General features: G+C 42.5%; 6 protein-coding genes and 6 pseudogenes across 6 annotated transcripts; 8 read left to right on the forward strand and 4 right to left on the reverse strand.

Moving 5' to 3' along the window:
- The first annotated feature begins 55 nt into the window (after positions 1 to 55).
- On the forward strand, positions 56 to 434 carry LOC143205596 (histone H2B-like). The gene has a single exon (XM_076418731.1). It carries the CDS (start codon positions 56 to 58, stop codon positions 404 to 406), a length of 351 nt encoding a protein of 116 aa, XP_076274846.1. The 3' UTR covers positions 407 to 434.
- Positions 435 to 525: 91 nt separating this feature from the next.
- Positions 526 to 1,478, forward strand: LOC143205597 (uncharacterized). Its single transcript, XM_076418732.1, has 2 exons — positions 526 to 1,013; positions 1,055 to 1,478. Exons 1-2 carry the CDS (start codon positions 526 to 528, stop codon positions 1,476 to 1,478), a joined length of 912 nt encoding a protein of 303 aa, XP_076274847.1.
- A 4,661-nt stretch (positions 1,479 to 6,139) lies between these two features.
- On the reverse strand, positions 6,140 to 6,517 carry LOC143205430 (histone H2A-like; annotated as a pseudogene).
- A 252-nt stretch (positions 6,518 to 6,769) lies between these two features.
- Positions 6,770 to 7,151, forward strand: LOC143205603 (histone H2B-like; annotated as a pseudogene).
- A 1,038-nt stretch (positions 7,152 to 8,189) lies between these two features.
- LOC143205506 (histone H4-like) lies at positions 8,190 to 8,533 on the forward strand. Its single transcript, XM_076418674.1, has one exon. The coding sequence runs from the start codon at positions 8,190 to 8,192 to the stop codon at positions 8,499 to 8,501; it is 312 nt and encodes a 103-aa protein (XP_076274789.1). The 3' UTR covers positions 8,502 to 8,533.
- A 483-nt stretch (positions 8,534 to 9,016) lies between these two features.
- Positions 9,017 to 10,102, reverse strand: LOC143205431 (histone H2A-like; annotated as a pseudogene).
- A 7-nt stretch (positions 10,103 to 10,109) lies between these two features.
- LOC143205432 (uncharacterized) lies at positions 10,110 to 11,062 on the forward strand. Its single transcript, XM_076418629.1, has 2 exons — positions 10,110 to 10,597; positions 10,639 to 11,062. Exons 1-2 carry the CDS (start codon positions 10,110 to 10,112, stop codon positions 11,060 to 11,062), a joined length of 912 nt encoding a protein of 303 aa, XP_076274744.1.
- Positions 11,063 to 15,654: 4,592 nt separating this feature from the next.
- On the reverse strand, positions 15,655 to 16,032 carry LOC143205433 (histone H2A-like; annotated as a pseudogene).
- A 252-nt stretch (positions 16,033 to 16,284) lies between these two features.
- Positions 16,285 to 16,666, forward strand: LOC143205604 (histone H2B-like; annotated as a pseudogene).
- Positions 16,667 to 17,703: 1,037 nt separating this feature from the next.
- Positions 17,704 to 18,047, forward strand: LOC143205507 (histone H4-like). Its single transcript, XM_076418675.1, has one exon. It carries the CDS (start codon positions 17,704 to 17,706, stop codon positions 18,013 to 18,015), a length of 312 nt encoding a protein of 103 aa, XP_076274790.1. The 3' UTR covers positions 18,016 to 18,047.
- A 483-nt stretch (positions 18,048 to 18,530) lies between these two features.
- Positions 18,531 to 19,616, reverse strand: LOC143205434 (histone H2A-like; annotated as a pseudogene).
- Positions 19,617 to 19,623: 7 nt separating this feature from the next.
- Positions 19,624 to 20,576, forward strand: LOC143205435 (uncharacterized). Its single transcript, XM_076418631.1, has 2 exons — positions 19,624 to 20,111; positions 20,153 to 20,576. Exons 1-2 carry the CDS (start codon positions 19,624 to 19,626, stop codon positions 20,574 to 20,576), a joined length of 912 nt encoding a protein of 303 aa, XP_076274746.1.
- Positions 20,577 to 22,437: the final 1,861 nt, after the last annotated feature.

Genomic DNA, 22,437 nt, shown 5'->3' on the forward strand with positions numbered 1-22,437 from the left:
TTTTTTAGTTAAGTATTCTTTGAGGTACGTGGGACGTCCTGATTTTTATTTCGAAATGCCACCAAAGAAAGCCGGAAAAGTCCAGAAAAATATCTCTAAGACCGACAAGAAAAAGAAGCGCATGAGGAAGGAAAGCTATGCGATTTACATATACAAAGTTTTAAAGCAGGTTCATCCCGATACGGCTATTTCCAGCAAGGCCATGTCGATTATGAATTCTTTCGTGCACGATATATTCAAAAGGATAGCCGCCGAAACGTCGCGCCTCGCCCATTACAATAAAAAATCGACCATCACGAGCAGAGAAATCCAAACCGCCGTTAGGTTATTGCTACCCGGTGAATTGGCTAAGCATGCCGTTAGCGAAGGTACCAAAGCAGTCACCAAATATACCAGTTCTAAGTAAATTAATTCACATACCTATGTGTATTTCAATATACAACTAGAGATGGATTGGAGGTAGTACTAATCCAGGAACCAACGCCGAGGACACAGGCATGGGAAGGTTGGAAACTCATGAGAAAGATGACGGGAAGCAAAACCCAAATCTGGACCAGAGAAGAAATCCAGTCCTTACTGATAGAGGAGTTGTCAACAAAAAATGTGACAACAATCGCAATAGAGGACGTCTTGATCACAAACGTCTACGAGGAACCAGGCGAGATGGCACTGAAAAGTTTAGACGAACTCACCGCCGGAATAAACAGATACCGAGGCAAATGGATAGTCGCCGGGGACTTCAACGCAAAACACACGTTGTGGGGAAGCTCCAGAAGTTCACCAAGAGGTGAAGAACTTCTAGACTGGGCAATCAGCCACGGCCTAGGGCTCGCAGAAGGAGACTACGCGGTGCCCAGCTTCGATTGTAATAGGGACACAGGGCACATGGACCTCACGTGGAGTAGGGGAATAAACGTGGAAGAATGGAAAATCAAAGGTGGCGAGGAAACACTAAGCGAACACAGATATATCGAGTGGCGAGCGGAAATGGGAAAACCAACCCAAGAAAAAGGGCAAGATGGGATTTCGCCAGCACCGATTGGGATCTGGTCAGGGTGAAACTGGAAGAAATAGAGACCAATATCGGACAAGCAGTAACACACGAAGTGATTGAGGAGCAGGCGGCCAGTCTTCAAAAAGCCATACAGGCAGCAGGAAGACTGGTAAAACGAAAAACCATCATGGTAAAAATTGGCAATGAATTGTGGGACGGGCAGTGTGCGGAACATAAACGAGCAGTAACTGCACTGAAGAGGAGAATAAGAAGAAGCACGGACAATCAACAAATAGTTAATGAGTACAACGAACGGAAGAGAGAGTTTCGGAAAATAATACGAGAAAAGAAAACCGAGCACGACAGTCAGGCGATTAACAACCTGATAGAAACAAACTCGTGGGACGGTATTTGGGAAGCCATCAGAAGAATGGGCATAAGAAGAGGCGAAGTGGTAGCAACGCCTAAAGACGCAACACTGTAGGCAAGAGAAGCAGCCGAAAAACAAAGAGTGGAGAAATACCACCCAGCAATGGACCTGGAGGAAACAGAGCGAACTCGCGAAGTCATGAGCGAGGAATGGCCGGGTACGGAGACTGGCGAGGAAGAAATAACCGAAGGAGAAATCGAATCGGTCATAGAGAACATGAGAATACGAAAGGCAGAAGGGGAAAACCGCATACCAAACGAGCTCCTGAAGAATGTCTGGATCTCGAGAAAACACGAGTTCCTGACGCTGTACAGGAACTGTTACAACGCGGGATACTTTCCTAAGATATGGAAAATGGCCAAACTGTGCTGGTTAAAGAAAAGCGACGGAGGCGAACGACCCATTAGCTTTCTACCAACGCTAGGAAAAGTACTAGACAAAGTACTTAATCAGAGATTACAGGCAATGGCGGAGAAAATGGAGCTACACGACTCAAGGCAGTACGGCTTCAGAAAAAATAGGTCAACCGTACAAGCCGTGAGTGATCTACTGAAATGGATTAACACCCGAAAAAGAACAAGGGAAACACGTTCTAATGGTGACGCTGGACCTCCGAAACGCTTTCCACAGAGCAACCCAGGTAGAAATATTGGAAGAACTGCGAAGAAGCAGAATAAATAAGAAAATGGCAAGATCAATAGCCAGCTTCTTGACGGGAAGGAATATCATCAGCAACCAGGTGGCAATGGAAATTGACAAGGGATGTCCGCAAGTGTCAAGCTTAGAGCCAACGCTATGGCTGCTGGGCATGAACAGCTGGTTCCGCAAAGTCTCTGAATCAGAAGTAGGGGACTGCGGAATGAGAATTCAGGCATTCGCGGACGACCAGGTGATTGCTCTCAGCAATAAATACATCAGAAACAGGCTGGACCTTGCCTGGAACAACTGTTGGGAAAATTGCCAAGAAATGGGACTACGGGGCAGGAGCAGAATAGAACAAGGAAAAGACTGAGGCTTGCTGTTTCTGGAGCAAGAAAAACAGCAGACCACCGACGGTCAAACTTGGCGAAGACATCATCCATGTCAAAGATACAATAAAGTATCTGGGTGTGACAACTGACAGGAAACAGCAGTATATTCAGCACATACAGCTGTTGAGGAAAAAAACAGAAAACAGTGATGTACCGGCTCTGGGGAACACTGCACAGAAGAAGCAACCCTAGGGTACCAGAGGTCATGCGTCAAATATACGGCAGGGTTATAAATCCCGCAGTATTATACGGCGCAGAAATATGGGGATACAGGGCCTCGGTGCGAAGGGCTAGGAAAGCGCTAGCAGCAGCACAAAGAACGGCACTGTAAGCAATCACAGGCGCCTATCGAACCACATAGAATGATGCTCTGCAGGTAATAGCTGGAACACCAACCCTATACCTGGAAGCCGAGATCCAGGGGTGAGCTGCTGAAAAATACGGATACCCCAATGGGCCAAAAGGATTGGAGCCGAAGAAACTGCCGTGGCCATGGGAGAAACCGTGGGAAAATCAGACAAATAGCGTCGGAAACACCAAGATATGGACAGACGCTAGTGCCAAGGAAGGAAAAGCAGGCATAGGAATAGTGATTCGGACAGGAACAAACACCCAAGAAGAGATAAGTCTAAGGATAAAAGACGAATCGAGCTCCAGAGCGGCAGAATTCGTGGCAGTACAGAAAGCCATAGAACTGGTACGGGACAGAAGTCTACCGGGACCAATCACCATTCGAACGGACAGTAGAATGTCCATATGGTGGGCCGAGCACGCAAACACACGAAATAAGGACATAATGCAAATCAAAGCAACCTTGCTAGATTTGCAGAAAGACGGTAGTGAAATATCGCTAAAATGGCGCCGGAGAATGACAACGGAGGAAATGATAACCGCAGACAGACTCGCGAGAGAAGCCACTGCAAACGAAGAAATAGGACTGAAAAACCACGGATGGATCAGCACCAGAACCAGAACAGAAAGACCAGCTCAGAGCTTTAACAAGCATCAGAGCCATAGACAAATGGTCTACATTTCAAAATATACTACTTACCTGCAAAATCGGTTCTTTTCAGAACCACAATTTAATATAAATTTAAAAAAATTGAATGTTAAACAGTAGCTGACATTTTATAACAACAGAATTTTGAGAAATATATATTGTATTTATTAATTGTATTGAATTATATTATGTCATTATAATCTGTTATATCGTAACTATATCTGTAAGTATCGTTAAAATAATCATTTTACTAATAATATGGAATAAGTTTTGTAAAATATGGTACAGCCCGAGATTGTTATTTAAAAATAAGGTAAAGTATTCCAAGAGTGACTTCGAAAATATGTGTATTAATTTTTATTACGTTTATGGCTATATGCTAATTAATTTATTTTTCCTAAGGGCAATAGCAGCCTCTTGTCGAAGTTAAATATGGTCATCGCGTTTAGGATTATAGGAAATATAATTAATAACGTTAAACCTGGGGGTATTTGGGGCAAGCCCTCTATCCCTCTATATACAATAGGCAAAAGGGTTAAACGTGGGGCGTATTTGCGTCAAGTCTTCGATCCCTGAAGTGTCGTCATCCCTTATACAATAAGCCGCACTGTTAAACGTGCGGCGTATTTGCGGCACCTTCTCTATCGTCGATGTGTCGTCATCCCGTAGACAATAGGTAAAATAGTTAAACGTGGGGCATATTTGCGTCACGTACTCGATTTTCGAAGTTTCGTCATCCGTTATGCAATAGGCAGAACATTTAAACGTGGGGCGTTATTGCGGCACGTCCTCTATCACCGATGGGTCGTCATCCCTTATACAATAGGCCGCACCGTTAAACGTGCGGCGTATTTGCGACAGGCGCTCTATCCCCGGAGGGTCGTCTTCCGGTTTACAATAGGCTGGACCGTTATATGTGGGGTGTATTTGCGGCACACCCTCTATTCCGGAAATGTCGCCGTCCGGTATACAATAGGCCGAATCGTTAAACGTGGGGTGTATTTATTACCCATTGTAGTGTCAAGTCGTTAATGAAGTTTACCAAAATGACTGAGACGGATTTCGATATTAGGGAATTTCTCGTCTTCCATTGTAAAGTGGAAGACGTTACCGTTCCAAGCTCATCTGCTTCTGTAGACTCTAATGACTAGGACAAACGAAACAGCAACGTTACATTTTTCGAAGCACCAGCTACAATTATTATTTTGGTCGAATATATTCCTACACAGTAGAATAAAACATAATTAACACAAGTTGTTACTAAAGCAAATTTAATTAATACATTAAAATCAAATCAAATTAAAACATTATTATTGATATAAAGAGGCGGAGCTAAAGTGCGGTACGAATACACCTGCTTTGTAGCCCTTATAACATATATAGACCTGTGTTCTAAAGGTTTACAATTAGTACCCATTGTAGTGTCGATAGTAGAAGTCGTTATTGAAGTTTGCCGTTCTAAGCTCATCTGATTCTGTCGATTCTCATGGCCAGGACAAACGAAAGAGAGGGATACATTTTACCAAGCACCAACTACAATATTTAGAAGTGTTCAAAATGATCTCTAAATAGGGAATACTAAAAAGGCAAATTTAGCACGACGTTTAAATGTGTCTGTACTGCGTATCAAGGTCTTGTTTCAGAACAGGCGCAGGAAGCGGAAGAAGCTTCAAATCGCCAATATCGGCATTTTGGCGACCGCACCAATTCAGCATCAGTATACATATCAGCACTCATTTGTGCCTTTCACCAACAGACTCCAGACAGAACTGCTGAGCGATCAATAAAATTCAAGTGTACCTGTGTCTAACGGTCTTGTGTGCAATCCTGACAATTTGTCACCAAATGATGAGTTGGCGCAATAGCACAGTAATATGTAAGCAGGGGAGGCACGACATATTACATCATGGTTTTAGCATTAGTGACACTAGTCACTAATCTAGTCTAGAGGAAATACAAATATGTCGTGCATGCTAAATTCCTGCGGTAGTGTTATCGCAAGGATATTACGCAGTTTTATCCTTAAATTGTCACTAGGCCGCCTGAAAACGAAAGGTGAAAGGGCACATTTATAGGCCACCTTCATCTCTATCCCTATTTAAATTGGTATGCAAGTGCCCTTGCCTTCTAACTAAGTTAGCCGCGGGTCTAACTACGACTGCCTTAATAACCGCAGCGTATGCCCGAACGAGATTCCCACTGTCCCTACTTAAATTGCTATGCAACGGCTCTTCCTACTTTTTTACGATTTATGTTATGCACTGACTCTGTCGGCGAAGAGCGGAATAACGAGATAGAACGGGTATCAGGCCTAAACACCTCGTACCCAGGAAGGGGATCAGCACCGAAATCTCGACGTACATTAAAGGGAACAGTTATTTACGAAAGCGTTTCTTCCTGCTAATTACTCCCATATATTTTATATATATTTTGCTCCGATCCTGTGATTTCGAAGAACAAGACCTTTTACCAAAGGGCCGATATTTTCACATGGATCCCTGCCAAACCCTAAAACGAAAAATAAAAGTGTAACATTCCTTCTCTCCTGATTCCGACAGAAGTGTTCGATTAAGTGTAGCCTCTATTTTAAATAAAAGGTAAATAAGAATAATATTCTCTTTTTCAACTCTTTTGGTGGTCTTGAAAAGGACCGATATTTGATGATAAAATAGGTTACATTCGTTTTATTTAGTTTTGCTATCTGTCTTTTTAGGTAACAATACAGCTTGGATATTTGGCAGAACACCGCCCTGGGCTATACTAACACCGGATAGGAGTTTGTTCAGTTCTTCGTCGTTTCTGATGGCCATTTGCAAATGTCTAGGGATAATCCTGGTTTTCTTGTTATCTCTAGCGGGGTTACCTGCTAATTCGAGAACCTCGGCTGCCAGATATTCCATTACGGCAGCTAAGTAGACGAGAGCACCGGCCGCTGCGCGTTCGGCATAATTTCCTTTCCTTAAAAGTCTGTGAATACGATCGACAGGGAATACTAATCCCGCTCGGTTAGAACGAGGCTTCGCCTTTCCCTTCACTTTTCCGCCTTTACCACGTCAGGACATTTCACTATCGATTGCTCCTAGAATTCGCTCCCCTTAGTATTAAAATCGGTATTAAAACCGCCAACATACTAGCAACGAATTTTATTCGTAAGCCGAACGTATGATCTCGTACGTGACCAATGAGAGGCTAATCAGATAATAGGCGGGGCTTAGGAGTGTATTTAAGGAGATTATAAATTCTAGGGTTTCCTGAAATTTATTTTAGTCTATTAATTTTCATGGATCATTTAATATGGTAATATTTATTTCCAAATGCCTCCAAAAACAAGAGGTAAAGCGGCCAAAAAGGCCGGTAAGGCTCAGAAAAATATCTCCAAAAGTGATAAGAAAAAGAAACGCAAGAGGAAGGAAAGCTCCGCGATCTACATTTACAAAATTTTAAAGCAAGTTCATCCCGATACGGGTATCTCCAACAAGGCCATGTCGATCATGAATTATTTCGATTATTATGAACGATATATTCGAAAGGATAGCCGCCGAAGAGTCCCGTCTCGCTCCTTACAATAAAAGATCTACAATCACAAGCAGGGAAATCCAAACTGCCGTCCGATTATTGCTGCCCGGTGAATTGGCTAAGCACGCCGTTAGTGAAGGTACCAAAGCCGTCACTAAATATACCAGTTCTAAGTAAACCATAAGCCTTGAATATCATAAAGGAGAAAACGGTTCTTTTCAGGGCCCCAATTTAGATAAATAAAAAAAGAAATAATCTTTAAAAAATTCCAGTATATTGTAGTATCTAATATTGAAATACAAATTTTGTTATCAGCAGAATATTGTTATTCTTTGGTTATTAGTCATTACATTACATTAATTCTGAGATAAAAATCTGTAACACTTTTAGTGAAGTGTTTATTTAAATATGGATAAAAGAATATTAATTGAAATATCTTCTTTTTCTTTAATTAAATTTAGGTGGTCTGAAAAGAACCGTTTTTTTTTCTGTTGCAAAATACGAATATAATTAGTGTATTATAAATGATAGAAAATAAAGTTTAGGCACGTTCGCCTCTATACGTCTGGCTAGCTGAATATCCTTGGACATGATGGTTACTCGCTTTGCGTGTATCGCAGATTAATTAGTACCTTCAAAAAGACTGACTAAATAAGCTTCGCTGGCCTCTTGTAAAGCCATCACCGCCGAATTTTGAAAACGTAAATAGGTCTTGAAGTCTTGAGCGATTTCGGGAACCAATCGTTGGAAAGGTAATTTCCTAATCAATAATTCGGTGCTCTTTTAATAACGACGAATCTCCCGCAAAGCGACCGTCACGGGTCGGTAGCGATGTGGTTTTTTAACGCCACCGATAGCTGGAGCGCTTTTCCTGGCTTCCTGGCGCTTGTTTCCTAGGAGCTTTACCTCCTGTTGATCTTCGCGCAGTTTGCTTGGTACGAGCCATATTTTTAAATTAGAGATAATGAGAATAAGTATCAAACGCAAACGACGGCTACCTCTTTCGAACTGATTTGGTCATAAAATCAGAGAGTCCTTTTTATAACGTGTTATCTAATCTGATTGGTCCGTTTTGTGCTAGTGGGCGGAACTCAATCCCAAGTCTACAAAATCGGGCTGATTGAAAGAAATCGACAACAGTTGTCCGCAGCACTCGTGTTGTGGGCGCGCTACTTATTCGAGATCATTTAATTTTTTTTGTGTTAGGTTCGATAAAATATGACCGGCGGAGGTAAAGGTGGTAAAAGTTTGGGAAAAGGAGGAGCCAAGCGGCATCGTAAAGTGCTTCGTTATAATATCCAAGGTATTACGAAGCCCGCCATCAGAAGATTGGCTAGACGAGGCGGCGTAAAACGTATATCTGGTCTGATTTACGAAGAGACCAGTGGTGTTATAAAAGTGTCTTTGGAAGACGTCATCAGAGATACCGTTACATATACCGAACACGCCAAAAGGAAAACCGTTACCGCAATGGTTGTAGTATACACCTTGAAACGCCAAGGACGTACATTATACGGGTTTGGAGGTTAAGCCGCATAGTTTATTCGCGAACTAACGTGAAACGTGACACTCAAAATTAATTTTACAAAAATTAAACAACGGTTCTTTTCAGAACCTCAAATTTGTCAATATTTAAAAAATTGAAGCTCTATTAGGATTTAAGTATAACCTTATAATCATTACAATCATCATAGTTTTATTTATAATAATAATTTAAGTACAATTCACAGCATTAATGCTGTAATTCCGTATCGTAAACGTGGCCAATATAAAACGGGTAATATCGAGAGATCAACAGAAGAGATATCGATGATGGCCGTTTGGCCCTAATTATTTGAGGGTTTGGATACCAAAACTCTATACTTACTTAATCGACCGACCCCTTAAACTGTTTATTAGGGTATTTTAAATAATTAGTAAAAGCAAGTTATAATATGAGTTTTAATATTAAATTTCTTTTTTTGTTTTATTATCTTGGTGGTCCTGAAAATGACCGATAGTTAAAAGGATTTTGTACGACACAAAAGCCCTAAGGCTCATGTAACTTATTTGGTTTTACTATCTGCTTTTTTCGGTAACAATACGGCCTGGATGTTTGGTAGAACGCCGCCCTGGGCTATGGTAACACCGGAGAGGAGTTTGTTCAGTTCTTCGTCATTTCTGATGGCCAATTGTAAATGCCTAGGGATAATTCTTGTTTTCTTGTTGTCTCTAGCGGCGTTTCCTGCCAACTCGAGAACTTCGGCCGCCAAATATTCCATTACGGCAGCTAAGTAGACGGGAGCACCAGCCCCTTCGCGTTCGGGGTAATTTCCTTTCCTTAGAAGTCGGTGAATTAGACCGACAGAAAATTGTAATCCTGCGCGATTGGAACGATTCCATGGCCCTTCCCTTCACTTTACCACGTCCGGATATGTTAATCTCGATCGTTGTTAGGTATTGCTCACCTTTAAATCAAAATCGATACTGGAAATTTTTTACAGATCAGCCTCAAATTTTGTTCGCGAGCGAAACTCGATATATTAGACGCGACCAACCAGACTCTAACTCGGGATGTGGGCGGGGCTTAGGAGTGTTCCTTGAAATGTTATAATTTCTAGAATAAAAGGCATTTTTTTTAGTTAAGTATTTTTTGAGGTACTTGGGACGTCCTGATTTTTATTTCGAAATGCCACCAAAGAAAGCCGGAAAAGTCCAGAAAAATATCTCTAAGACCGACAAGAAAAAGAAGCGCATGAGGAAGGAAAGCTATGCGATTTACATATACAAAGTTTTAAAGCAGATTCATCCCGATACGGCTATTTCCAGCAAGGCCATGTCGATTATGAATTCTTTCGTGCACGATATATTCAAAAGGATAGCCGCCGAAACGTCGCGCCTCGCCCATTACAATAAAAAATCGACCATCACGAGCAGAGAAATCCAAACCGCCGTTAGGTTATTGCTACCCGGTGAATTGGCTAAGCATGCCGTTAGCGAAGGTACCAAAGCAGTCACCAAATATACCAGTTCTAAGTAACTTAATTCACATACCTATGTGTATTTCAATATACAACTAGAGATGGATTGGAGGTAGTACTAATCCAGGAACCAACGCCGAGGACACAGGCATCGGAAGGTTGGAAACTCATGAGAAAGATGACGGGAAGCAAAACCCAAATCTGGACCAGAGAAGAAATCCAGTCCTTACTGATAGAGGAGTTGTCAACAAAAAATGTGACAACAATCGCAATAGAGGACGTCTTGATCACAAACGTCTACGAGGAACCAGGCGAGAGGGCACTGAAAAGTTTAGACGAACTCACCGCCGGAATAAACAGATACCGAGGCAAATGGATAGTCGCCGGGGACTTCAACGCAAAACACACGTTGTGGGGAAGCTCCAGAAATTCACCAAGAGGTGAAGAACTTCTAGACTGGGCAATCAGCCACGGCCTAGGGCTCGCAGAAGGAGACTACGCGGTGCCCAGCTTCGATTGTAATAGGGACACAGGGCACATGGACCTCACGTGGAGTAGGGTAATAAACGTGGAAGAATGGAAAATCAAAGGTGGCGAGGAAACACTAAGCGAACACAGATATATCGAGTGGCGAGCGGAAATGGGAAAACCAACCCAAGAAAAAGGGCAAGATGGGATTTCGCCAGCACCGATTGGGATCTGGTCAGGGTGAAACTGGAAGAAATAGAGACCAATATCGGACAAGCAGTAACACACGAAGTGATTGAGGAGCAGGCGGCCAGTCTTCAAAAAGCCATACAGGCAGCAGGAAGACTGGTAAAACGAAAAACCATCATGGTAAAAATTGGCAATGAATTGTGGGACGGGCAGTGTGCGGAACATAAACGAGCAGTAACTGCACTGAAGAGGAGAATAAGAAGAAGCACGGACAATCAACAAATAGTTAATGAGTACAACGAACGGAAGAGAGAGTTTCGGAAAATAATACGAGAAAAGAAAACCGAGCACGACAGTCAGGCGATTAACAACCTGATAGAAACAAACTCGTGGGACGGTATTTGGGAAGCCATCAGAAGAATGGGCATAAGAAGAGGCGAAGTGGTAGCAACGCCTAAAGACGCAACACTGTAGGCAAGAGAAGCAGCCGAAAAACAAAGAGTGGAGAAATACCACCCAGCAATGGACCTGGAGGAAACAGAGCGAACTCGCGAAGTCATGAGCGAGGAATGGCCGGGTACGGAGACTGGCGAGGAAGAAATAACCGAAGGAGAAATCGAATCGGTCATAGAGAACATGAGAATACGAAAGGCAGAAGGGGAAAACCGCATACCAAACGAGCTCCTGAAGAATGTCTGGATCTCGAGAAAACACGAGTTCCTGACGCTGTACAGGAACTGTTACAACGCGGGATACTTTCCTAAGATATGGAAAATGGCCAAACTGTGCTGGTTAAAGAAAAGCGACGGAGGCGAACGACCCATTAGCTTTCTACCAACGCTAGGAAAAGTACTAGACAAAGTACTTAATCAGAGATTACAGGCAATGGCGGAGAAAATGGAGCTACACGACTCAAGGCAGTACGGCTTCAGAAAAAACAGGTCAACCGTACAAGCCGTGAGTGATCTACTGAAATGGATCAACACCCGAAAAAGAACAAGGGAAACACGTTCTAATGGTGACGCTGGACCTCCGAAACGCTTTCCACAGAGCAACCCAGGTAGAAATATTGGAAGAACTGCGAAGAAGCAGAATAAATAAGAAAATGGCAAGATCAATAGCCAGCTTCTTGACGGGAAGGAATATCATCAGCAACCAGGTGGCAATGGAAATTGACAAGGGATGTCCGCAAGTGTCAAGCTTAGAGCCAACGCTATGGCTGCTGGGCATGAACAGCTGGTTCCGCAAAGTCTCTGAATCAGAAGTAGGGGACTGCGGAATGAGAATTCAGGCATTCGCGGACGACCAGGTGATTGCTCTCAGCAATAAATACATCAGAAACAGGCTGGACCTTGCCTGGAACAACTGTTGGGAAAATTGCCAAGAAATGGGCCTACGGGGCAGGAGCAGAATAGAACAAGGAAAAGACTGAGGCTTGCTGTTTCTGGAGCAAGAAAAACAGCAGACCACCGACGGTCAAACTTGGCGAAGACATCATCCATGTCAAAGATACAATAAAGTATCTGGGTGTGACAACTGACAGGAAACAGCAGTATATTCAACACATACAGCTGTTGAGGAAAAAAACAGAAAACAGTGATGTACCGGCTCTGGGGAACACTGCGCAGAAGAAGTAACCCTAGGGCACCAGAGGTCATGCGTCAAATATACGACAGGGTTATAAATCCCGCAGTATTATACGGCGCAGAAATATGGGGATACAGGGCCTCGGTGCGAAGGGCTAGGAAAGCGCTAGCAGCAGCACAAAGAACGGCACTGTAAGCAATCACAGGCGCCTATCGAACCACATAGAATGATGCTCTGCAGGTAATAGCTGGAACACCAACCCTATACCTGGAAGCCGAGATCCAGGGGTGAGCTGCTGAAAAATACGGATACCCCAATGGGCCAAAAGGATTAGAACCAAAGAAATTGCCATGGCCATGGGAGGAACCGTGGGAAAATCGGACAAATAGCGTCGGAAACACCAAGATATGGACAGACGCTAGTGCCAAGGAAGGAAAAGCAGGCATAGGAATAGTGATTCGGACAGGAACAAACACCCAAGAAGAGATAAGTCTAAGGATAAAAGACGAATCGAGCTCCAGAGCGGCAGAATTCGTGGCAGTACAGAAAGCCATAGAACTGGTACGGGACAGAAGTCTACCGGGACCAATCACCATTCGAACGGACAGTAGAATGTCCATATGGTGGGCCGAGCACGCAAACACACGAAATAAGGACATAATGCAAATCAAAGCAACCTTGCTAGATTTGCAGAAAGACGGTAGTGAAATATCGCTAAAATGGCGCCGGAGAATGACAACGGAGGAAATGATAACCGCAGACAGACTCGCGAGAGAAGCCACTGCAAACGAAGAAATAGGACTGAAAAACCACGGATGGATCAGCACCAGAACCAGAACAGAAAGACCAGCTCAGAGCTTTAACAAGCACCAGAGCCATAGACAAATGGTCTACATTTCAAAATATACTACTTACCTGCAAAATCGGTTCTTTTCAGAACCACAATTTAATATAAATTTAAAAAAATTGAATGTTAAACAGTAGCTGACATTTTATAACAACAGAATTTTGAGAAATATATATTGTAGTTATTAATTGTATTGAATTATATTATGTCATTATAATCTGTTATATCGTAACTATATCTGTAAGTATCGTTAAAATAATCATTTTACTAATAATATGGAATAAGTTTTGTAAAATATGGTACAGCCCGAGATTGTTATTTAAAAATAAGGTAAAGTATTCCAAGAGTGACTTCGAAAATATGTGTATTAATTTTTATTACGTTTATGGCTATATGCTAATTAATTTATTTTTCCTAAGGGCAATAGCAGTCTCTTGTCGAAGTTAAATATGGTCATCGCGTTTAGGATTATAGGAAATATAATTAATAACGTTAAACCTGGGGGTATTTGGGGCAAGCCCTCTATCCCTCTATATACAATAGGCAAAAGGGTTAAACGTGGGGCGTATTTGCGTCAAGTCTTCGATCCCCGAAGTGTCGTCATCCCGTAGACAATAGGTAAAATAGTTAAACGTGGGGCATATTTGCGTCACGTACTCGATTTTAGAAGTTTCGTCATCCGTTATACAATAGGCAGAACATTTAAACGTGGGGCGTTATTGCGGCACGTCCTCTATCACCGATGGGTCGTCATCCCTTATACAATAGGCCGCACCGTTAAACGTGCGGCGTATTTGCGACAGGCGCTCTATCCCCGGAGGGTCGTCTTCCGGTTTACAATAGGCTGGACCGTTATATGTGGGGTGTATTTGCGGCACACCCTCTATTCCGGAAATGTCGCCGTCCGGTATACAATAGGCCGAATCGTTAAACGTGGGGTGTATTTATTACCCATTGTAGTGTCAAGTCGTTAATGAAGTTTACCAAAATGACTGAGACGGATTTCGATATTAGGGAATTTCTCGTCTTCCATTGTAAAGTGGAAGACGTTGCCCTTCCAAGCTCATCTGCTTCTGTAGACTCTAATGACTAGGACAAACAAAACAGCAACGTTACATTTTTCGAAGCACCAGCTACAATTATTATTTTGGTCGAATATATTCCTACACAGTAGAATAAAACATAATTAACACAAGTTGTTACTAAAGCAAATTTAATTAATACATTAAAATCAAATCAAATTAAAACATTATTATTGATATAAAGAGGCGGAGCGAGATATAAAGTGCGGTACGAATACACCTGCTTTGTAGCCCTTATAACATATATAGACCTGTATTCTAAAGGTTTACATTTAGTACCCATTGTAGTGTCGATAGTAGAAGTCGTTAGTGAAGTTTGCCGTTCTAAGCTCATCTGATTCTGTCGATTCTCATTGCCAGGACAAACGAAAGAGAGGGATACATTTTACCAAGCACCAACTACAATATTTAGAAGAGTTCAAAATGATCTCTAAATAGGGAATACTAAAAAGGCAAATTTAGGACGACGTTTAAATGTGTCTGTACTGCGTATCAAGGTCTTGTTTCAGAACAGGCGCAGGAAGCGGAAGAAGCTTCAAATCGCCAATATCGGCATTTTGGCGACCCCACCAATTCAGCATCAGTATACATATCAGCACTTATTTGTGCCTTTCACCAACAGACTCCAGACAGAACTGCTGAGCGATCAACAAAATTCAAGTGTACCTGTGTCTAACGATCTTGTGTGCAATCCTGACAATTTGTCACCAAATGATGAGTTGGCGCAATAGCACAGTAATATGTAAGCAGGGGAGGCACGACATATTACATCATGGTTTTAGCATTAGTGACACTAGTCACTAATCTACTCTAGAGGAAATACAAATATGTCGTGCATGCTAAATTCCTGCGGTAGTGTTATCGCAAGGATATTATGCAGGTTTATCCTTAAATTGTCACTAGGCCGCCTGAAAACGAAAGGTAAAAGGGCACATTTATAGGCCACCTTCATCTCTGTCCCTATTTAAATTGGTATGCAAGTGCCCTTGCCTTCTAACTAAGTTAGCCGCGGGTCTAACTACGACTGCCTTAAAAACCGCAGCGTATGCCCGAACGAGATTCCCACTGTCCCTACTTAAATTGCTATGCAACGGCTCTTCCTACTTTTTTACGATTTATGTTATGCACTGACTCTGTCGGCGAAGAGCGGAATAACGAGATAGAACGGGTATCAGGCCTAAACACCTCGTACCCAGGAAGGGGATCAGCACCGAAATCTCGACGTACATTAAAGGGAACAGTTATTTACGAAAGCGTTTCTTCCTGCTAATTACTCCCATATATTTTATATATATTTTGCTCCGATCCTGTGATTTCGAAGAACAAGACCTTTTACCAAAGGGCCGATATTTCCACATGGATCCCTGCCAAACCCTAAAACGAAAAATAAAAGTGTAACATTCCTTCTCTCCTGATTCCGACAGAAGTGTTCGATTAAGTGTAGCCTCTATTTTAAATAAAAGGTAAATAAGAATAATATTCTCTTTTTCAACTCTTTTGGTGGTCTTGAAAAGGACCGATATTTGATGATAAAATAGGTTACATTCGTTTTATTTAGTTTTGCTATCTGTCTTTTTAGGTAACAATACAGCTTGGATATTTGGCAGAACACCGCCCTGGGCTATACTAACACCGGATAGGAGTTTGTTCAGTTCTTCGTCGTTTCTGATGGCCATTTGCAAATGTCTAGGGATAATCCTGGTTTTCTTGTTATCTCTAGCGGGGTTACCTGCTAATTCGAGAACCTCGGCTGCCAGATATTCCATTACGGCAGCTAAGTAGACGAGAGCACCGGCCGCTGCGCGTTCGGCAAAATTTCCTTTCCTTAAAAGTCTGTGAATACGATCGACAGGGAATACTAATCCCGCTCGGTTAGAACGAGGCTTCGCCTTTCCCTTCACTTTTCCGCCTTTACCACGTCAGGACATTTCACTATCGATTGCTCCTAGAATTCGCTCCCCTTAGTATTAAAATCGGTATTAAAACCGCCAACATACTAGCAACGAATTTTATTCGTAAGCCGAACGTATGATCTCGTACGTGACCAATGAGAGGCTAATCAGATAATAGGCGGGGCTTAGGAGTGTATTTAAGGAGATTATAAATTCTAGGGTTTCCTGAAATTTATTTTAGTCTATTACTTTTCATGGATCATTTATTATGGTAATATTTATTTCCAAATGCCTCCAAAAACAAGAGGTAAAGCGACCAAAAAGGCCGGTAAGGCTCAGAAAAATATCTCCAAAAGTGATAAGAAAAAGAAACGCAAGAGGAAGGAAAGCTCCGCGATCTACATTTACAAAATTTTAAAGCAAGTTCATCCCGATACGGGTATCTCCAACAAGGCCATGTCGATCATGAATTATTTCGATTATTATGAACGATATATTCGAAAGGATAGCCGCCGAAGAGTCCCGTCTCGCTCCTTACAATAAAAGATCTACAATCACAAGCAGGGAAATCCAAACTGCCGTCCGATTATTGCTGCCCGGTGAATTGGCTAAGCACGCCGTTAGTGAAGGTACCAAAGCCGTCACTAAATATACCAGTTCTAAGTAAACCATAAGCCTTGAATATCATAAAGGAGAAAACGGTTCTTTTCAGGGCCCCAATTTAGATAAATAAAAAAAGAAATAATCTTTAAAAAATTCCAGTATATTGTAGTATCTAATATTGAAATACAAATTTTGTTATCAGCAGTATATTGTTATTCTTTGGTTATTAGTCATTACATTACATTAATTCTGAGATAAAAATCTGTAACACTTTTAGTGAAGTGTTTATTTAAATATGGATAAAAGAATATTAATTGAAATATCTTCTTTTTCTTTAATTAAATTTAGGTGGTCTGAAAAGAACCGTTTTTTTTCTGTTGCAAAATACGAATATAATTAGTGTATTATAAATGATAGAAAATAAAGTTTAGGCACGTTCGCCTCTATACGTCTGGCTAGCTGAATATCCTTGGACATGATGGTTACTCGCTTTGCATGTATCGCAGATTAATTAGTACCTTCAAAAAGACTGACTAAATAAGCTTCGCTGGCCTCTTGTAAAGCCATCACCGCCGAATTTTGAAAACGTAAATAGGTCTTGAAGTCTTGAGCGATTTCGGGAACCAATCGTTGGAAAGGTAATTTCCTAATCAATAATTCGGTGCTCTTTTAATAACGACGAATCTCCCGCAAAGCGACCGTCACGCGTCGGTAGCGATGTGGTTTTTTAACGCCACCGATAGCTGGAGCGCTTTTCCTGGCTTCCTGGCGCTTGTTTCCTAGGAGCTTTACCTCCTGTTGATCTTCGCGCAGTTTGCTTGGTACGAGCCATATTTTTAAATTAGAGATAATGAGAATAAGTATCAAACGCAAACGACGGCGACCTCTTTCGAACTGATTTGGTCATAAAATCAGAGAGTCCTTTTTATAACGTGTTATCTAATCTGATTGGTCCGTTTTGTGCTAGTGGGCGGAACTCAATCCCAAGTCTACAAAATCGGGCTGATTGAAAGAAATCGACAACAGTTGTCCGCAGCACTCGTGTTGTGGGCGCGCTACTTATTCGAGATCATTTAATTTTTTTTGTGTTAGGTTCGATAAAATATGACCGGCGGAGGTAAAGGTGGTAAAAGTTTGGGAAAAGGAGGAGCCAAGCGGCATCGTAAAGTGCTTCGTTATAATATCCAAGGTATTACGAAGCCCGCCATCAGAAGATTGGCTAGACGAGGCGGCGTAAAACGTATATCTGGTCTGATTTACGAAGAGACCAGGGGTGTTATAAAAGTGTCTTTGGAAGACGTCATCAGAGATACCGTTACATATACCGAACACGCCAAAAGGAAAACCGTTACCGCAATGGTTGTAGTATACACCTTGAAACGCCAAGGACGTACATTATACGGGTTTGGAGGTTAAGCCGCATAGTTTATTCGCGAACTAACGTGAAACGTGACACTCAAAATTAATTTTACAAAAATTAAACAACGGTTCTTTTCAGAACCTCAAATTTGTCAATATTTAAAAAATTGACGCTCTATTAGGATTTAAGTATAACCTTATAATCATTACAATCATCATAGTTTTATTTATAATAATAATTTAAGTACAATTCACAGCATTAATGCTGTAATTCCGTATCGTAAACGTGGCCAATATAAAACGGGTAATATCGAGAGATCAACAGAAGAGATATCGATGATGGCCGTTTGGCCCTAATTATTTGAGGGTTTGGATACCAAAACTCTATACTTACTTAATCGACCGACCCCTTAAACTGTTTATTAGGGTATTTTAAATAATTAGTAAAAGCAAGTTATAATATGAGTTTTAATATTAAATTTCTTTTTTTGTTTTATTATCTTGGTGGTCCTGAAAATGACCGATAGTTAAAAGGATTTTGTACGACACAAAAGCCCTAAGGCTCATGTAACTTATTTGGTTTTACTATCTGCTTTTTTCGGTAACAATACGGCCTGGATGTTTGGTAGAACGCCGCCCTGGGCTATGGTAACACCGGAGAGGAGTTTGTTCAGTTCTTCGTCATTTCTGATGGCCAATTGTAAATGCCTAGGGATAATTCTTGTTTTCTTGTTGTCTCTAGCGGCGTTTCCTGCCAACTCGAGTACTTCGGCCGCCAAATATTCCATTACGGCAGCTAAGTAGACGGGAGCACCAGCCCCTTCGCGTTCGGGGTAATTTCCTTTCCTTAGAAGTCGGTGAATTCGACCGACAGAAAATTGTAATCCTGCGCGATTGGAACGATTCCATGGCCCTTCCCTTCACTTTACCACGTCCGGATATGTTAATCTCGATCGTTGTTAGGTACTGCTCACCTTTAAATCAAAATCGATACTGGAAATTTTTTACAGATCAGCCTCAAATTTTGTTCGCGAGCGAAACTCGATATATTATACGCGACCAACCAGACTCTAACTCGGGATGTGGGCGGGGCTTAGGAGTGTTCCTTGAAATGTTATAATTTCTAGAATAAAAGGCATTTTTTTTAGTTAAGTATTCTTTGAGGTACGTGGGACGTCCTGATTTTTATTTCGAAATGCCACCAAAGAAAGCCGGAAAAGTCCAGAAAAATATCTCTAAGACCGACAAGAAAAAGAAGCGCATGAGGAAGGAAAGCTATGCGATTTACATATACAAAGTTTTAAAGCAGGTTCATCCCGATACGGCTATTTCCAGCAAGGCCATGTCGATTATGAATTCTTTCGTGCACGATATATTCAAAAGGATAGCCGCCGAAACGTCGCGCCTCGCCCATTACAATAAAAAATCGACCATCACGAGCAGAGAAATCCAAACCGCCGTTAGTTTATTGCTACCCGGTGAATTGGCTAAGCATGCCGTTAGCGAAGGTACCAAAGCAGTCACCAAATATACCAGTTCTAAGTAAATTAATTCACATACCTATGTGTATTTCAATATACAACTAGAGATGGATTGGAGGTAGTACTAATCCAGGAACCAACGCCGAGGACACAGGCATGGGAAGGTTGGAAACTCATGAGAAAGATGACGGGAAGCAAAACCCAAATCTGGACCAGAGAAGAAATCCAGTCCTTACTGATAGAGGAGTTGTCAACAAAAAATGTGACAACAATCGCAATAGAGGACGTCTTGATCACAAACGTCTACGAGGAACCAGGCGAGATGGCACTGAAAAGTTTAGACGAACTCACCGCCGGAATAAACAGATACCGAGGCAAATGGATAGTCGCCGGGGACTTCAACGCAAAACACACGTTGTGGGGAAGCTCCAGAAGTTCACCAAGAGGTGAAGAACTTCTAGACTGGGCAATCAGCCACGGCCTAGGGCTCGCAGAAGGAGACTACGCGGTGCCCAGCTTCGATTGTAATAGGGACACAGGGCACATGGACCTCACGTGGAGTAGGGGAATAAACGTGGAAGAATGGAAAATCAAAGGTGGCGAGGAAACACTAAGCGAACACAGATATATCGAGTGGCGAGCGGAAATGGGAAAACCAACCCAAGAAAAAGGGCAAGATGGGATTTCGCCAGCACCGATTGGGATCTGGTCAGGGTGAAACTGGAAGAAATAGAGACCAATATCGGACAAGCAGTAACACACGAAGTGATTGAGGAGCAGGCGGCCAGTCTTCAAAAAGCCATACAGGCAGCAGGAAGACTGGTAAAACGAAAAACCATCATGGTAAAAATTGGCAATGAATTGTGGGACGGGCAGTGTACGGAACATAAACGAGCAGTAACTGCACTGAAGAGGAGAATAAGAAGAAGCACGGACAATCAACAAATAGTTAATGAGTACAACGAACGGAAGAGAGAGTTTCGGAAAATAATACGAGAAAAGAAAACCGAGCACGACAGTCAGGCGATTAACAACCTGATAGAAACAAACTCGTGGGACGGTATTTGGGAAGCCATCAGAAGAATGGGCATAAGAAGAGGCGAAGTGGTAGCAACGCCTAAAGACGCAACACTGTAGGCAAGAGAAGCAGCCGAAAAACAAAGAGTGGAGAAATACCACCCAGCAATGGACCTGGAGGAAACAGAGCGAACTCGCGAAGTCATGAGCGAGGAATGGCCGGATACGGAGACTGGCGAGGAAGAAATAACCGAAGGAGGAATCGAATCGGTCATAGAGAACATGAGAATACGAAAGGCAGAAGGGGAAAACCGCATACCAAACGAGCTCCTGAAGAATGTCTGGATCTCGAGAAAACACGAGTTCCTGACGCTGTACAGGAACTGTTACAACGCGGGATACTTTCCTAAGATATGGAAAATGGCCAAACTGTGCTGGTTAAAGAAAAGCGACGGAGGCGAACGACCCATTAGCTTTCTACCAACGCTAGGAAAAGTACTAGACAAAGTACTTAATCAGAGACTACAGGCAATGGCGGAGAAAATGGAGCTACACGACTCAAGGCAGTACGGCTTCAGAAAAAATAGGTCAACCGTACAAGCCGTGAGTGATCTACTGAAATGGATTAACACCCGAAAAAGAACAAGGGAAACACGTTCTAATGGTGACGCTGGACCTCCGAAACGCTTTCCACAGAGCAACCCAGGTAGAAATATTGGAAGAACTGCGAAGAAGCAGAATAAATAAGAAAATGGCAAGATCAATAGCCAGCTTCTTGACGGGAAGGAATATCATCAGCAACCAGGTGGCAATGGAAATTGACAAGGGATGTCCGCAAGTGTCAAGCTTAGAGCCAACGCTATGGCTGCTGGGCATGAACAGCTGGTTCCGCAAAGTCTCTGAATCAGAAGTAGGGGACTGCGGAATGAGAATTCAGGCATTCGCGGACGACCAGGTGATTGCTCTCAGCAATAAATACATCAGAAACAGGCTGGACCTTGCCTGGAACAACTGTTGGGAAAATTGCCAAGAAATGGGCCTACGGGGCAGGAGCAGAATAGAACAAGGAAAAGACTGAGGCTTGCTGTTTCTGGAGCAAGAAAAACAGCAGACCACCGACGGTCAAACTTGGCGAAGACATCATCCATGTCAAAGATACAATAAAGTATCTGGGTGTGACAACTGACAGGAAACAGCAGTATATTCAACACATACAGCTGTTGAGGAAAAAAACAGAAAACAGTGATGTGCCGGCTCTGGGGAACACTGCGCAGAAGAAGTAACCCTAGGGCACCAGAGGTCATGCGTCAAATATACGACAGGGTTATAAATCCCGCAGTATTATACGGCGCAGAAATATGGGGATACAGGGCCTCGGTGGGAAGGGCTAGGACAGCGCTAGCAGCAGCACAAAGAACGGCACTGTAAGCAATCACAGGCGCATATCGAACCACATAGGATGATGCTCTGCAGGTAATAGCTGGAACACCAACCCTATACCTGGAAGCCGAGATCCAGGGGTGAGCTGCTGAAAAATACGGATACCCCAATGGGCCAAAAGGATTAGAACCAAGGAAATTGCCATGGCCATGGGAGGAACCGTGGGAAAATCGGACAAATAGCGTCGAAAACACCAAGATATGGACAGACGCTAGTGCCAAGGAAGGAAAAGCAGGCATAGGAATAGTGATTCGGACAGGAACAAACGCCCAAGAGGAGATAAGTCGAAGGATAAAAGACGAATCGAGCTCCAGAGCGGCAGAATTCGTGGCAGTACAGAAAGCCATAGAACTGGTACGGGACAGAAGTCTACCGGGACCAATCACCATTCGAACGGACAGTAGAATGTCCATATGGTGGGCCGAGCACACAAACACACGAAATAAGGACATAATTCAAATCAAAGCAACCTTGCTAGATTTGCAGAAAAGCGGTAGTGAAATATCGCTAAAATGGTGCCGGAGAATGACAACGGAGGAAA

The sequence above is a fragment of the Rhynchophorus ferrugineus genome, unplaced genomic scaffold (assembly GCF_030347505.1).
Source record: "Rhynchophorus ferrugineus isolate W39M unplaced genomic scaffold, kcgeb_rfMv2 rfM12, whole genome shotgun sequence".
Classification (NCBI taxonomy): Eukaryota; Metazoa; Arthropoda; class Insecta; order Coleoptera; family Curculionidae; genus Rhynchophorus; species Rhynchophorus ferrugineus.